The sequence below is a fragment of the Toxotes jaculatrix genome, chromosome 3 (assembly GCF_017976425.1).
Source record: "Toxotes jaculatrix isolate fToxJac2 chromosome 3, fToxJac2.pri, whole genome shotgun sequence".
NCBI lineage: Eukaryota > Metazoa > Chordata > Actinopteri > Toxotidae > Toxotes > Toxotes jaculatrix.
The window spans coordinates 13,397,443-13,413,278 of NC_054396.1; the positions used below are offsets into that span (position 1 = coordinate 13,397,443).

Genomic DNA, 15,836 nt, shown 5'->3' on the forward strand with positions numbered 1-15,836 from the left:
CTGCTTAAATGAAGAGATACAGACTCAGAAACCTGCATATTTTGAAGATATTTCACACTTAAGCTCCAAAGGTTCTTCTGTGTCTCAGTCTACAAATCCAGTGAAAAACCATTTTACCTGTCAACACAAGTCTCACTACTCTGATTCTGTTTCTTCTCTTGCTGAAAGTCTAGTTGTAATAATACATATTTGAGGAGCAGAATATTACAAGAGAACTGTGTGGATTTGGTCACTGTTGTGTACAGAGTGACAGAGGGTTGTCGGTTTCCTGTGTTTAAACTTTGCCAGGTTACGTTTTCACTGGATTCCAGTGAAAACACAGCCTGTGGCCTTATTCTGGCTAAGGATCTGGTTGCTGTGGCAACAACAGATTCACTGTTTGTGTTTTGATGACAACATTTCCAACCCTCATGCTACATCTCCACACAGCCTTAACAGTCAGATGTATTTGTTATGTATGGGTGTAATGAGACATGCAGTTAATATGGGCTTTGCAGTTATCCAGGTCACTTCCATGGGTGTTTAGTTTCTTCACTGTCTTTAGCGCCTTCTGACACCTTCAGGTTAGTGAAGTACACATTGAATGAACCAGAACATCCTGTTGCACACTGAAACATTTTACAGACAAAACATTGCTTAAGCTCGGAGGGAAGGGTCAGATCTGTCAGACGTTTCCACAAACTGTATTATCAAGCCAACAATCAGGCCATGCTCAAACTTTAGACACACCTTAGAAAAATATTTGTTTAATAGTATATGCATTGCGTGTAGTTTGTGCAGTTGGGTGCAAGCAGTGAATGTATTGGAGCTGTACATGTTTTAAATAGCCTGAATGTTTTTTTTTTTGTTGAATTCCCTTTAGGTGGAAATCTAAGTCTGATGCTGTATTTCTGAATGATGCTGTGCCTGAGTGTAGCTCACGTATTTTATATATTTTTGCAGTTAATCCTCTGTGTAACTAACTGCCTTGAGGTGAGTGATTGGTATTTGCATGTGACCAGAAGAATTACAAAAAATTCAGAATGTATTGAATTAATCAAGAAAAAGAGGGAGTTAGTTTTATGCAGACCACAGTGTGTAGTGCATTTTCCTTATATGTACATTTAGAACCTGGAATAGTAGCTTTGCTGTCTGTATCTGCAGAGCTCTCTAGCACTACCTGCTGTCAATGTATAAATAATTGTTAATGCAGTCAAAATAAGAAGTTCTGTGCGCCCACAACCTACGTCACAGGCTGCAGATGCAGAGTTAATAAGTCAATAAAACGGCAACTGCAGGTTGTTTCACCTGATTATAACAGGAGTTCTGCATGCTGGAAAATTAATTTCAGTCTTTCACAAGAAAAACTAAAAATCAAAAATAGACATCAATTTATGTGTATATATAAAAATTCTCAAAGATTTGGGCCAAATTGTACCTCCAGTCTTTTTCTAACGTCTCACTGAGTGTAGGTCATTAAGTACATTTTAGTATTTTTGCATTAAATGCTTGTTTGCAGGATGTGCTGTTTCTCACAGTAGGTTTTTTTTGTTAATATGTGAAACTTAATGTTACAACAGTAGATTGGGCTGTAAAAACTTCAGAAACTTCAGAATATTGTGTATACAAGTTTAATATTTTGAAAAAGCTTTACTACAGAATTTAAATACAATATTCTGAAAAACTGGAAAAACAAGGCTCTACCATCAGAGTATCTACATTACAACATGAAAAAATGTTCAAACACCAAGTAAAAACCTGTTAGTATTTCGCTTCAGGATTCAGCTGTAGCTTGTTATCAATTCACATTTCAGGTTAACGTCGTCGTCAGTTCAATTCTTGGTGACACTGCTGTGCTATGTAAGAACAAATGTTAACCACTGTTCTACACAGAGCGACTGACTGGTCCTTTCGTTTCTGCCAGTTTGTCCTGTATGTCGATGCTCCTGCTGGATGGCTGGCATTCACTGCTGTGTCATTTTGGCTGCTTCTGCTTTTATTAATGAGATGAGTTCCAGGTTAATTAGAAATACGAAGCGAAGACCTGCAATCTGAAGAGACAGATACAGTATGTTAAGGTCGTGCCTCACTCTGTACCACTCAAACACATTATGTTTGATTTGAAATATTGTACAACTTGGCCGGACCACACACACACACACCTCCACCACTGAGTTGTTGTTGAGTTTCCACTTGTTGCCTGACAAGACCGGTCTGCCATCTATGTAGATGGGTCGTCTACCCTCATTGGCGATGAAGAAGTCTCCATTATTTTTCAGTTTAATAATTCCTGTAAACATCAACACATACAGTAAGCATGATTCAAATGACAGACATTTGTGTACATGTTCAGTACACAACAGTGTAGCATACAAATCTACCTTAAAAAATAAACAGTTGTAGTAATCATTAAGACAAATAATCTCAAAATCAAAAATGTGTTTCAAAAATTAAAAAATGTTCCACTCGTTTTTGTTCTGTTGTTTCCATTCTCTCGGCTTCTTTCAGTAACTAACAGCAAAAAATATAAAATTGCTTTGCATGTGATGTTACAGCCTCACAGTGTATGAGTTTACTCACCTTGTTTTCTTGATATTTTCCACGCAGGTCCCTCTAGGGACAGATCTACATCTATCTGTTTGTCCTTGGTCGCCCTGCCCAACGTGATCTGTGTGAAAATCAATCAAAAAATAATTTATGCCACAGTCAAAATTTTCTTCTCACACGCATTAAAACTTCAGCATTAGCTGTTTCTGAAAGATTATTTACCTCTCGCGATCTCATGAGGTAGCGTACCATTCGTCCTCGTAGTGCTGCCAGTGTCTGGTTGTCAAAGTCGGGCATGCTCATCCCTGATGACACAGACACACAAATGAGTTCCACCTGAGTGGCTTCTTTAAAACAGGCACACCTGTAACAGCCGCCTGATTGTGCTTGGTGAGTAAATCTTTACGCACCTGTGATACTGTCCACGAGAACCTGCCAACGAGGCAACTCCTGCTCTAACTGTCTGATCTCCTTTTTCTGGTGTCGATCAGAAATCATCAGCTCTGAAAGTGAAGAGGAAGAGAGATTGCATTCATGTTATATAGTGACAGTAAAATCCACCAGGACATTTCTGGCTAGAATAACAATCTAATGTACTGCCTGGACAATAACGAATCCAGCAACAACTTAACCGAACTGTGATTTCAGATTTGCCATTAGGACAGCATCTAAACAATTTTATAGTGATTTCTTACCATGTTCCAAAACTTCATCTCTGCTCTCCCTGTGTGAAAGGAAACATGATCAGTATATTATAGTACATAATACAGTATTTTAGTGAGAAGATGGACAATTTTTTTTTTAATCTTTTGCCACACACACACACAATTAGCTGCAAAAGCATGAGAAACTCTCTTACTTTAACTTTACATCATCAACCATCTGCTCAGCATCAGAGAAGTTGAGGACTTGGTCTCCTTTAGGGAGAGGCTGGACTGCAACACACAATCAAAACCAACCACAATATTACATACAGAGCTCATCACATTGTTTCAGAAAACCAACAACGGGAGCTTTCATAGACATGATACTTAAAAACTCTGATTTAGGCAAAGTCATTTCCATCACAGTTTTCATCTGTGATAAACATTGGGATACTGTTTTCCATCCAGTAAGACTTCAGATTAATATAATTTGTTTTACGCGACCATTCTGAATAGCTCAGACATTCCTAGAGTTCATTCTAACAAAATGAAGAGTCTGGCTTGTCCTCAGCTCATTTTATTATACAGGGTTTTCAAAGTATAAGTGACTACATGCTATCAGATGTCAAAATGTCAGTTTACTGGCAACATGGCGCCTTAAACTGTCAATTACTAATTAATTTGATGTGCATCTGAGTACAAAAGCCATTTTATCAATTTCCACAGAAAAACCAAACCAAATTAGTAAATGCTCCACAGTCTGAATGAAACCTGCACACAACATCAGTACTAATGCGTGGGCAATTATACTCACCGCTCTGGTCATCCAGTAGGTAGTACTGCTTTAGAAGCTGCCAGTGCACCAGCAGGCTTTTGGGGGTGCGAGATGGGTGAAAGACACCAGGGTGTTTGCTCAGAAGCTCCTGGAACACGTCCAGTTTGGGCTGACTAGTCTGTTCAATGACAAAAGTAATACAACACTCCTTGTGAGTACCGAAGTTAAATGTGTACATTTATGAGATGGTTTAATAATGTAATAATGTTTCTAACGTAAAAATTTCACGTACTGAGCCGATCTTTGCCAGCAGTGCCTCCTCAGCCTGACTGAAGAGAGCTTTACTTTGAATTGCTGCGATGGCTTCTGGGTGAAGTTGCCGCATGGCTTGCCATGCCAGCCTAACCAGACAGACAACAGGGAGAATGTGATTCAACGGTAATTAAAGGATAAACGTGCCAACAAGAGGAAAAGTTGTTGCCTGCGTAGTCTCTTACTTTGAGATGACAGGATCGTACAGCAGAGCGTACCACCTCTCTTTAATTTCCCGCAAAGTGAAACGACAGCTGAACTTGACCCCCAGATGAACAGAGGTTAGATCTGTGGTCTAGAGGGAGATACATATAAGCACAAGATTGGCTGTGTCCACGTCCCACACTGGTGCTTCATAAGATGACAGACATTCATCTTTTTAGACAATGATTTGAATTTTTGCACTACTCACCTGTAACACTGCATTTATAAGGAGCAGATCATCAGTGGGTTTCCATCGGCCCAGGTCTTTAGTAATATGCAGAGGCTGCTTGCTTTTCTTTACTCTTTTGGTGATCGGTGCAGGGTTTATTACCATGGTGAGAGGAGGTGTGAGAGCAGTCCCTGACTTTGTCACCTGACAAAGTGTGTGAAAGGCACAAAAATTATCCATCAAACTTCTGAAAGCTCTACCTCAGTCATTGCTTCCTGACGAAATCTGTTGATTCTATGGTCACACATACCTTTTTTTTCTCACTAGATGATGGTTCACTCCCTGAACAGCGGACAGGCTCTATGACAGGAGGGCCTTTGACTCTGCTCGACGATTTCACAAGACTGCTTTCCACCAGTTCATCATCAAACTTCTTCCTCTTTATCGACCTGAGGATGTTTTGACAACATTTGTAAGCAGTTCTTCATTTTTTAAATGTGATGCACTAAAGCAACACTACATCAAATATTCTGAGCAACACTAAACAGCACATCTATTTTCCTATTTTATTTATACATATCTATTTTATTTCCATCAAAGCTATACTAGTATACAGTGGGATGACCGCTACGGTACAATATACAAGTAGATATATCAAACCTGGAGGAACTTCTGCGTTTGGGAACACCACTTCCAAATGCTTGTGTTGCTGTCCTTTTTACATCTTTTACCCCAAGCGACTCCTCGTCCTCTGACCGACTCTGGGCACCAGCTACAGCCACAGATGCACCAACTACAGGGTCACCTGCTTGCATCTGTTCAATCACAATATGAAACACAAAAGGAAATTATTCAGAAACATCTCAGCTCAGAGCAGCAGGATTCAAGACACAATAAGGCTGGATGGTGATCTGTGGCTGACATTATAAACTTTTAACTTGGCTTCACACACTTGCAGAGTCCATAGAGCACGTTTCCTAATACAGGTTGCACACAATTGTTGTAATCTTAATATAGTTCAATCTTTTTTGAAAGAGCAGCTGGCAGAAGAGGTTTGTGAACTCACCTCTCACTTTGACGTAGTTTGCTCTAACTGGCACCGAGTAAATAAGGTAAAGAACAATCTAGTATGCTTTTTTTGTTTGTTTTTTTTGTTTAATCATCAATGTTAGCCCTTAATATTGAGCATCTTAACATCACTGTATGACAACATGATGCTTCTGCTTTGGCTTCAATAGATACACAAGGTACCAGAGCTGTCTATGTCTCAGAGTAAAGTGATTTATTCAGAGTGTTACTTTACAATTCAGACTTTATTTCCGCTTAGCAATTACAGGAGGCTAATCAACTTAGCCGCGTCTTTTGTTTACATTTAACGTTAGCCACAGCCTCTCCCGCTGCCTTCAATATCTAATATTTAGTATAAACGGAATTACTGTGGCGGGCAAGATAGCCAGCCCAGACAATATTGCAGTGCAGTGTGTTTTGTTAGCCAAGATATTTTAATCAAAATAATACTGGCTTATGTTGGCTAGCTCGCATTAGCTTTAGCTAACACAACGTTCTCGCGGTAGCAAACGTTAGTTAATTAGTGAGTTAGTTCAACCAGCTACCCAGCCCTGTCACTTACCTTTCCTCGCTATTTTCCTTCGTTGTGTTAGCTGATCCGTTAACCGGAGTGTGGATAATGTGTTTGTGCCTTTAATCAACTCCCTGTTCGCTGGCTACATTGCTAAATGGCTACATGAATTTGACGTATGCCTGTTAGCATTAGCTTCTCTGCTGTTTACTTCCTGGAAGGTTTGATCGCGGAGCTTTACCGCCGCTTCCTGGACTGGAGTGTAGACCTGGATCTGTATAAACGTTAATCATTTTCACGAGATCTGTCCAAAGTATTTGAAACTGACAGATTTTTCTTTTTTTTACCTTTATTATCCGACAAGCTTATATTTTGTTTGTCTTCTTTTACTTGTTGGGGGCACATAACCAATATGTATGGTTTTTACAACTGTAGACAATAGTCATACATCCCACCATTTGCTTATTTATTATGAACAGTGGCATGTCATGCTATCTTCACTTCTTGATAGTGTAAAAGGGGAGAACCATGGAGTCAGGCCACCCGGACACAAGCTGGGGTCTGATCAGCCCCAGCTGGGTCACCTGGAGGAGGGTGTATGATGTTTAAAGACCCAAAATGCCCGATGAATGGTGTGCTCAGAGGTGTCAGTAGACGTATGAACACTAGAATAAATAGAATGACATCAAATAAAATCTACACGCTGTCTCTCTTCTTACTTTTCAATAATCCAAGAATCACCTCCAGCATCAATATTGCTGTTATACTTACAGGGTTATAGCTTTGTCTTTTGTTTTTTCTTTTTTATTTGCTTAAAAAACCAACCACAGCTCAGTGATTCTTCTCCACTTTTTCCAAGAGAGATCTTTTCCAGTGTAGGTGTATAGTATTTCCAATGCATGTGCAGGTTTTCTCAGTATTCTAGCGGCATTTCTCCCAGAGTCCTTTACTCCACAGTCAAATATTGATCTAAAATGGTCTCTTGTGAATGTACAAGAAATGATTCAAGGCCACAAAGTCAGGAGCTTATTCATATCCAGCATCTACTGATTTTAACATTCAGAGCTGATTGTCACTGTTCATTTTTGAATGAATGTTTATTGTTATAAATAGCATTTGAGGTGGATCTTTAGTTTTAAAATAAGCATAATTGTTCCCCGTGTAAAGGACAGGTGGATGTGATGAACGAGGCATCTGAGTGATTTTTGTCCAAATTATTGACCCACAGCTGCTGCACCACAGCTCACACAGTCCACATGTCACACGGGAACTTTGATACTTAGCACTGTGTTTCGCAGAAACTGCTGCCTACGTGCCTTGTGGCTGTTCACTGGCATCAAACTAATGACTATTTCAAATATGGGTAAGATCTAATCTGATACAACTGATGCATCATGTTAACACAAAAGGAAGAGGTGATATTATGGATGTAAACTGGACTCTCATTGATTAGGTTAAATTAAATAACAAATAGGCACAGGTGCAACTTGAAACCTTTTATTAACGTGTACAGTAACAGTTTCAAAATGTGTTAAATTAAAATAAATACAGAAGCTCACAAGTTTACAAAATTGTGGTATATCACTCATAGGTTAAGATGTAAAAAATAAAACAAATTAAAAACAGTTAAACTTGCATTGTGCTGCACTAATTGTGGCTTATGATACAGATAGATTTACAAAGCCTGAGTGCAGAGTAGCCTACTTTTCAGATTTCAGTGGCACTATATTTTCCTACACAGGGATAATTTCAACAGCTGCCATTTTTCTTAGAGGAACCCGTCACTAAAAGTTTTTCATCATAAGCACCTTATAAAATACACTTTGATCAATATATTGAACATCACAACTACACAACTCTCTCACAGTAGCTAAATAAGAGCTGGAGGTATTAGGAACAGTGTCTCCATGTTCCAGTCTGAGGCTGCGATAATATGCTTGAATAATTTACAGCGCACTGTGTATCTCAGACTTTGAGAGAAATGTAATGCGCCTCTTGGTACTCTGGGATAACATATACAGAAGTGCTCTTGAAATGTTTGCGCAATCAGGACACTCAGGAAATTGCTGATATTGGTGTACTGTATGTATTAAAGAGCGAAGATCACAGTTCATAATCAGATTTAGGAGGGGGTTACCAGATTCAGAAAAAAAATCAGCTTCAAATACTGGCATACATATATCAAATGCCATGAAATGTAACATGGTCTGACTCACTTTCAGAGTGAAATGAAAGTCTGTTGAAATGTTTTGGAGATCACTGGGTGGCTCGTGGCATCTGTGCAAATAAGTGCTTAATGGTGAATTTATGTTCAAAACACACTATTAAATTTGGAGTAACAACGCTCCCAGTGGAAAGCCTCAGTGAATGAGCTGTCAATCCTCATCCTTCGTTCATTTGTCCTTCTCCACATGTTAGCCTCTTACAAATGAGGGTTACAAGTACGGAGGGCTTTGGTCTTTGCTGAGTCGAAGGTTGAAGGTCCGCTCTGACGCGATCCACTGCATACAGCACACTCACGGTTCCTGTGACAGCTCCGCCTGCTAGTGCTCCCTGCTGCCAAGAGACTCACGTTCACGTAACTGATCGGCTCGGGAGAGTAGGTCATCGTTCGATAAACTTTAGGCTAATGACATTTTCAGGAACTAGAAGCGTCCGTGTCATGGGCTTCACAGAAACCCCTTCTGGGTCCGGCTTCACATCGAACTCTATTAGGATCTAATGAGAGCAGAAACAGACAAAACAGATTTATTATGTGGTGACTGAAATTAAAAAAAAAATCAAGTGGTCATCATGTGATAAGTGTTAGGTAGTGACTCTTAACTGAAATCCCTGGATTAAGTAATCAAATTAAATCATTAGAAGCTGGATTTGCACAATGGATTAAACTCCCCCCTCAATAGTTTCTCACATTATTACAAGAAAAGGTGCAGCAAGAGGATTTGTTGGAAATACAACAGTTTCTAAAACTATTTAATTGCAAAAAATTCTTGTCAAAACATTCAAATAATCTGTGTACATGCAGCACGTAACAAAATGTTATTTCTATTACATCCATCTATTGAAAGGCTGTAATACTGTGATTACACTAATTACAGTGCCTTAAGCCTCTTCTAATATATTTCATATGTATATATGTTATATACAAACCTATTTGAATAACTAGAGATTAAAATTGTCTAAAACTGTCCTCATATTCAACAAATAATCAAACATTAAATGATCACTTAATATATGGAGTGAAGTAGTGCATTATAACTGCAATGCAAATGTACCTGGATTTACTACCTTCTTGCTTTTTCCACTAAAACCACTGACTCCGTGTGGATCAAAACTTGATTTGGATCGTACTACTTTAAAAACTACTAAATTCAGTCTCTTAATATCTTATAGAAATAAAGATCAAGATCCAGCCAACCCACCCTGGCAAGAGCAAGATAGAGCTCCAGCTCAGCAATACGACGACCTATGCAGCTGCGTTTTCCCACCCCAAACGGCACAGAGGCGTACGGGTGATGAGTCTGGTCCTTGTTCAACCATCGATGAGGCTGGAATTCATCTGGATTTGGAAACACTGCCGGATCTCGTGATGTTGCGAAGTGGCACAGAGTAATCAGAGTCTGGATGGAAGGATTTTATGGTCAGATGTGTGTTGGACTGCAAAGGTGAACCGTGAATGCAACATTCATATTTAGCCAAGAACAAAGACTCTTTCTAATGTGACAACATGGCACGAGCCAGATTTGAATTCAGTCATCACAGGGTATGAATGTGAAGTTATTCCCTCAACACACTCACATTTTTAGGGATTAGGTAGCCTCCAACTTGTATGTCTCTTTCTGTAATCACTCTTGCATTTGCAGGAATAACAGGGTACAACCTGAAAAATGAAATTTCAATAATGTAAGAATAATTCACTTGTATATTAATAACTAGATGTTTGGCAGGAAAATAAACGCAACCTGTTTATTTATACCTGAGCACTTCTTTTACTGTGGCTTTCAGGAGAGGCATTCGAGCCACATCTGCTGCCTCCGGCATCCTTCGACCCTCCAGTACGGTCAACACCTCTTCCCGGAGTGAGGCCTGCACCTTAGGGTGACGGGACAGCTCATACAAGGACCAGGACATAGTGCTGGAGATCTGTAATGACGCAGTAAGACAAGAGTTTTAACAGTCTGTTGGACAGCTCGGGTTGAAAAAGAGGACAGAGGGACCATCCTTACTGTGTCAACTCCTGCGAGAAGCAGCTCTGTGACGTTGCTGTACACGGTCTTCATGGGAAGGCCCGTCTGGGACAGGAAGTAGGTGAGATAACGGCCCTCCACCTTCTCTCCACGAGCCACTTTCTCCGCTTCGGCTGTCAGGCGCTGGTCGATGTGACCTTTTGCTATAGGCACAGATATTATGGGTCATTATGACAGTGAAGGTAAATGTGAAATAGACTCACTCACGCAAGGAGGCTGAGACACAGCAGTAAAGCAAGTCTTGAGCTCACGCAAACCATGCATTGCCTGCTGATTATTTACAATCATTCTCTCAAACTTGAGGTCTCTGTTTTCCAAATTTAAAGGAAAAATAATCCTGACCATCATGACTGATGGTAAAGATCAAGACTTCACATTTGTTTCAGCAGAGATGATCTTGTAGTGCGTGAGGGTTAAAGACTTTAATCTCCTGCTTCCTGATCTAGTTCGGAGCAGTGTGATTATTTTAAACATGTTCGATTTTGACGTCTCAGATCTGGACAAGACTTAATGTGCTGTAAGAGTGAGTGGGACGACAAGCCAGTGCTGAGTGGTAACCAGCAACAGCCAGTGAGAACTGAGGAGAGCGGAAGGAACTCAGTTGCATAAGTATGATGTGGAAAGAGATGATCCACCGCCATGTTTATTTCGGTCTCATGTTGTAGCATGGTGCTCGCTTGTGTGGTGCATCTTTAGTTTCAGTATTGACTGAGGCTTCTCTATAACATCCTCTAGAGTCTGTTCATTTAGTTTCCCTGTACGTTGGTAGATTTCACACTTTCTGACTTTCAAAAGTATTTTGTGATCTGTACAATGCAAAAACAGTATTATAAGTACAATTATAACTATCAGAGTTATTGTTTTCATGTAGGCATTTATTTTGCTGCCATTTCCTACACCAAACTCAAATGATGCAGTAGGAGAAACAACCTACCAAAATCGAACATGTAGTCCCAGCACTGACAGAAGATGTTCCAGGGTTTAGGGAAAAGCTGGTGTAACCAGCTTGGCATAGCCATTGTAAGAAGCGTCATCACAAACATGGTGTTGATAGACTGGATGAAACGCTCTGTCTCCTCAGGAACAACCTTATCAAGACAGCCAATTCTGGATTCAAACAACACTGAGGAAATACCTGTTGGAAAAAGAAAAAAGGAAAAAAGAAAAAAGGTAAATGAAGAGGTGAGAAAGACATAACGGCACAAGGGCTGACAGAAATGTACTGTAGACTGTGCAAACCACAACTAAGGCTTTTTTAAAAAAGATATTGTATTTCTTAAGTTGTCAGCTGCTCCATCATGATAACAGAGCTCAGAAATAACATTATGGTTAAATTAAGCAATGCCAAGCAATAACAGTATAACCAAGAGGGGATTTTTTTTAATCCCAGATGTGAAGAACATGGATTGAACAAAACCAACCAACATGCAAAACACCTTTCAGTAATAATTACTTGGTTGATGTGCCTGTTTCTTTAGGTTGTTAACTTATGCATTTATTGTAAATAGAAGCCACAAAGAAATGTTTAGATCAGAGTAGACAATGAAGGATTAATTGGTGGCTTCTAACATCTACTGTTACCATATGTAATAGGTAAGTAGACAGTTGTTCTCCTTTGGCAACATTTAGTTTCTTTCTATATGTCACAGTCTAATTCTTGGCCCAGTGTCCATTCAACAATACAGTCATTTTGGCGACGGTAGAGTAAATGTTTGAGAATTGTGCATGCGACCATGCAGTCACTGGACCGAGTCTGTGCTTAGTCTGGGAAAACCTGAGAGAGGAAAATGAATGAATGTAGTTCTCGCTTCCTGCAGGATTAACTGTTCAGGAGCCCAGACACAGAGAGCAAGTTAAATTCTTACATTCGTTCGTTTTCATATTTCATTCTATGTATCCTCGGTCCATTTTCTTTCTCTCTCAAACTGAGAAACTTGACTGCAAATATCTGCAAAGTTCAGCCTCTTAAGTCAAGGCTACAACATTAAATGCTGCTCAGACACTAATACATCAATAACTATTATCAATATATATGTAACACTCCATTCTGGCCATTCTACTTTATGTGTTATTTTACTTTTGATATTTTAAGTCTAGTTTTCTAGTAAAACTACATTACTTTTACTGAAGTATAACTTTACTTTACTTATGATGAAGTATTTTTATATTGCAGAATTACCATTTTTACTCAATACTTTTTCCACCACTGGAAAGGTGAGATAAAGGTTACTTGACATTGTCATCGTAGGTGCAAGGTGGAAATGTTTAAGTTATTATAGCATGTACATTTAAAATGCCGGTGATATCACCTTATATTACTTCCTGCATGCGGCTGGTACTAATCACCAATGTTTACATGGCGTGGTCCACCCCGTAGTGATGCGTGACATTTCCACTCGTCAGACTACATGAAACCTTACCCTCGAGGCCGAAGCGATAGAACTCGCTGGCGATATCAGTGACGAGGCCTTGAGGGCGTCTGCTGAGGCGAAGTTTGGCAATGAGGTCACTGACCACGCTGTTCAGGGTTTTATCATAAGCTTCCACTGCCTTCGGCCGCAGCATGTGCTTCCCCAGGAGACTTCTCACCGCCTGCCACTCCTCCCCCTCACTAGGAACACACACATAGTCAAAATGAATAGTAACATGCATCTGTGCACACAGCTGAATTGTAGTACTACATGGTTTCAAGACGGAGTATTTAACTGCTGCTCTGAAAAAGTTTTCTCCTTTGTACTTCACTCACAATTAGCAGAAAAACTTGACACCTGATACATTATACAGTGAGACAGTAAATAATTTAAAGTCTTGTAAGTCTGACGCATCAGTATGACACTTTGTGAAATCTTAGGTTGTAGTTAAAGCAAGTGCCCTCTCAGTTGTGTTTCCTTCTGCCTGAATCAAAATATTTTCATATAAGTGAATGAACTAAGTTGAGAAGAGGATGGTCGATTGTCTGCGAGCCTCATCTTTGTTGTTGTCTCGGTTATGTGATTTACGTCAGGAAGGCCAAATACCATACATTAGATTTGGTTTAACCTTGTGATTTCGAGCTTCTAAGAAAGGAGAGGACAAAGACAAGGAAAACTCTGTGGGTAAAGACAGAGAAGTTGCCACAAGTCAGAGTACAAGTAGGTGATTATGCAACACTCACGATGTCAGGAGTCCGTAGTGGTGCCCCCTGAGCTTCCTGTAGTCCTTCCAGGAGGAAAGGTCAGAGCGCATGGGGTGCTGGCCCTCCTGCCTCAGTACCTGCTCGATGAGTGCTGGATCAGCCACGTGAACTGTCAGGATGGGGCCAAAGCTAGCCTTCCACATGGGGCCATACCGCCGCACTCCATCCAGCTGGGACATGAGACAGAGGTTTGACCTCGTGAAAAATTCTGCAGGCTACGAGATGACTGGCATTATCTCTGGATCATTATTTTAGTTTGAAAGCCCGGTGCAGAAATGAAGATGCCTGCAGGCTTTCCTGAACCACTAATGATTCGATAATTTTCAGTGAAGATACATAAATTTATAGGCACCTTCTTATCAGCTAAATCTTCTTCTTTACTTGGCAGACATGCTGACTTAAGGCGTTAGAATAATTCAAAAGGTGTTTAACAGATGTGATACTAGAGGGCTGTTTCATCTGCTGAGCTCACTTTACATCTGAGTTTGGGACATGTTCGTACGAGCTTGTTTTGTGACATAACATCTAGTCTGGAAGCCAGTCATGATGCAGTACTCAGCTTGCACAAGTGGGAAACCTCCAGTGCACATACACTGAGAATGGGCATTTTTGAGTGAGCATCTGCGTATTAATAGATTCTGGATTTATCACTGGGGGCGGAGCAGCTGATATGTGTTTTTAAGAATTTTTTTAACGTGGAAATCTTTGTAGAAAAAAAATAACATATCAGACACAAATTATTATTCAAATCAGATTTCTAAATGTCTTAAAACATATCTGGAGGGACACTTTAAGCAACTTCATGGTTTTTTTTTTTTTAAATGATCCAAATAAAAAGGGGAGCTCCTTCTTGACCACTTCTTATTATCTTGTCTCCCCCCGTCCCCTACAACTATCTAAAAGCAAGCAAATATTTCAGAACTGCATTCATTCTGCTCTCTTTGAATCTCCTGTGCATCAGTGTTTTTCTTCATCAGTCCACTGTGATGCAGCCTGTACACTGTGCACGTGTTTCTATTAAAAATGCAGGTATTGTAAATACTGGTGTATTGCACAGCATTTTGGCTCCTCTTTAACTTCATGCATGTTGAACTTGAACCTACCTGTAACTCGTGCAGCCGTGACAGCCCCCGTTTGGCGAACAAGTCCCAGGCGAAGCTGGCGACCGACGGTCCTGGCATGTCGTCCAGCGTCCTCACTGCCTGCCGCTTGGTGCCCTCCGGACCGGCTGACGCGCCCTCAGCCCATCTCTCCATCCACTTGACCAGGGGGAAGGCGCTCCGGCCGGATACTCTAAGAGCTTGCTGCAGCATCTTTCTCACAGAGATCATGGAGCGGTGGCCGGACGCGTCTCCCTCGGTTGTCGGTGCTCATTTTGTTTTCCCCGGCTGGTGGCTCTATTTATAACGCGCGACCTGCTCGTCGAACCTGCGGAGATAAAGCCGTAAATTTTCTTTTTCTGGGCCAATCATGGGTGTAAATGCAGCGCAGACCCCGCCCCCGCCTGAAAGAGGCTGCGAAGGCGTGAGCGGAGAGGAAGGTGTGTCCAATCAGAGGGCAGAGCTCAGACCATCCCAGAGACAGCACACGTGGAGGTCCTGCATAAATAATACATGACTTCTCTGTTACTGTTCAGGCTTATCTCTCCCCCTGTGAAGCACTTTGCTCTCTGAGAGTCCAGCAGACTGACATATATAGAGCGATCACGCACTTGTGGATATAATGTCTTGTGTGCTCAAAAGACTTACCCCTCAAGGCCAATGTTATTATAGATCCCATTTATCTAAAAGGGGGGAACCAGGTCTGTTTGACAGAGATAAGAGGGCTGGAGGTTAGTTTCACCTTAAACAGACAGTCCACAGCCAAGCAGAAACAGTTGATCCAATAACCAAAAAGTGTGACAAATCACGATTTGGCCATACTCACGAAGCACCAGGAACAGGCTTAAGTTTGTAGAGGCCCTCCATGCACAAAGAAAACGGAACATTATTTCAAGCTTAAATTGGAAAAATAGGCAGGGATAACCTGTGTCTTTTCCAGACCTGCTGGTGCTTTGTTTACCCAGCTATAACCCATTCTTTTGCTGACTTGGTGGGTTTCCTTGTGAGAGAGAAAATCCTGACCTGATTTCATTTGAACTGGAAATTGTCCAAAGCACCATGTGTGTGGACTGTGAAGTAACAACCCCAGGGCTGTACTCAGAAT

The 15,836-nt window shown here is 40.7% G+C and overlaps 2 protein-coding genes across 3 annotated transcripts; both read right to left on the reverse strand.

The window, feature by feature from the left end:
* Nucleotides 1–1,596: 1,596 nt before the first annotated feature.
* On the reverse strand, nt 1,597–6,404 carry mcrs1 (microspherule protein 1). 2 transcript variants are annotated; one of them, XM_041034824.1, is made up of 14 exons: nt 6,261–6,404; nt 5,291–5,445; nt 4,941–5,079; nt 4,670–4,834; nt 4,443–4,552; nt 4,238–4,346; nt 3,985–4,123; nt 3,386–3,461; nt 3,222–3,250; nt 2,937–3,029; nt 2,749–2,831; nt 2,560–2,647; nt 2,142–2,269; nt 1,597–2,030 (listed from the first exon to the last, which is right to left on the reverse strand). In XM_041034824.1, exons 2-14 carry the CDS (start codon nt 5,443–5,445, stop codon nt 1,944–1,946), a joined length of 1,401 nt encoding a protein of 466 aa, XP_040890758.1. In that variant the 5' UTR covers nt 6,261–6,404; the 3' UTR covers nt 1,597–1,943. The 2 variants fall into 2 exon arrangements, with proteins under 2 accessions (XP_040890758.1, XP_040890759.1); XM_041034825.1 differs by lacking the exons at nt 5,291–5,445; nt 6,261–6,404 and having other exon boundaries at nt 4,670–4,836; nt 4,942–5,073.
* Nucleotides 6,405–7,723: 1,319 nt separating this feature from the next.
* Nucleotides 7,724–14,985, reverse strand: LOC121179789 (25-hydroxyvitamin D-1 alpha hydroxylase, mitochondrial). The gene is made up of 9 exons (XM_041034823.1): nt 14,735–14,985; nt 13,611–13,801; nt 12,877–13,067; nt 11,391–11,591; nt 10,436–10,599; nt 10,186–10,352; nt 10,008–10,089; nt 9,632–9,829; nt 7,724–8,927 (listed from the first exon to the last, which is right to left on the reverse strand). The coding sequence occupies exons 1-9, from the start codon at nt 14,960–14,962 to the stop codon at nt 8,814–8,816; spliced, it is 1,536 nt and encodes a 511-aa protein (XP_040890757.1). The 5' UTR covers nt 14,963–14,985; the 3' UTR covers nt 7,724–8,813.
* Nucleotides 14,986–15,836: the final 851 nt, after the last annotated feature.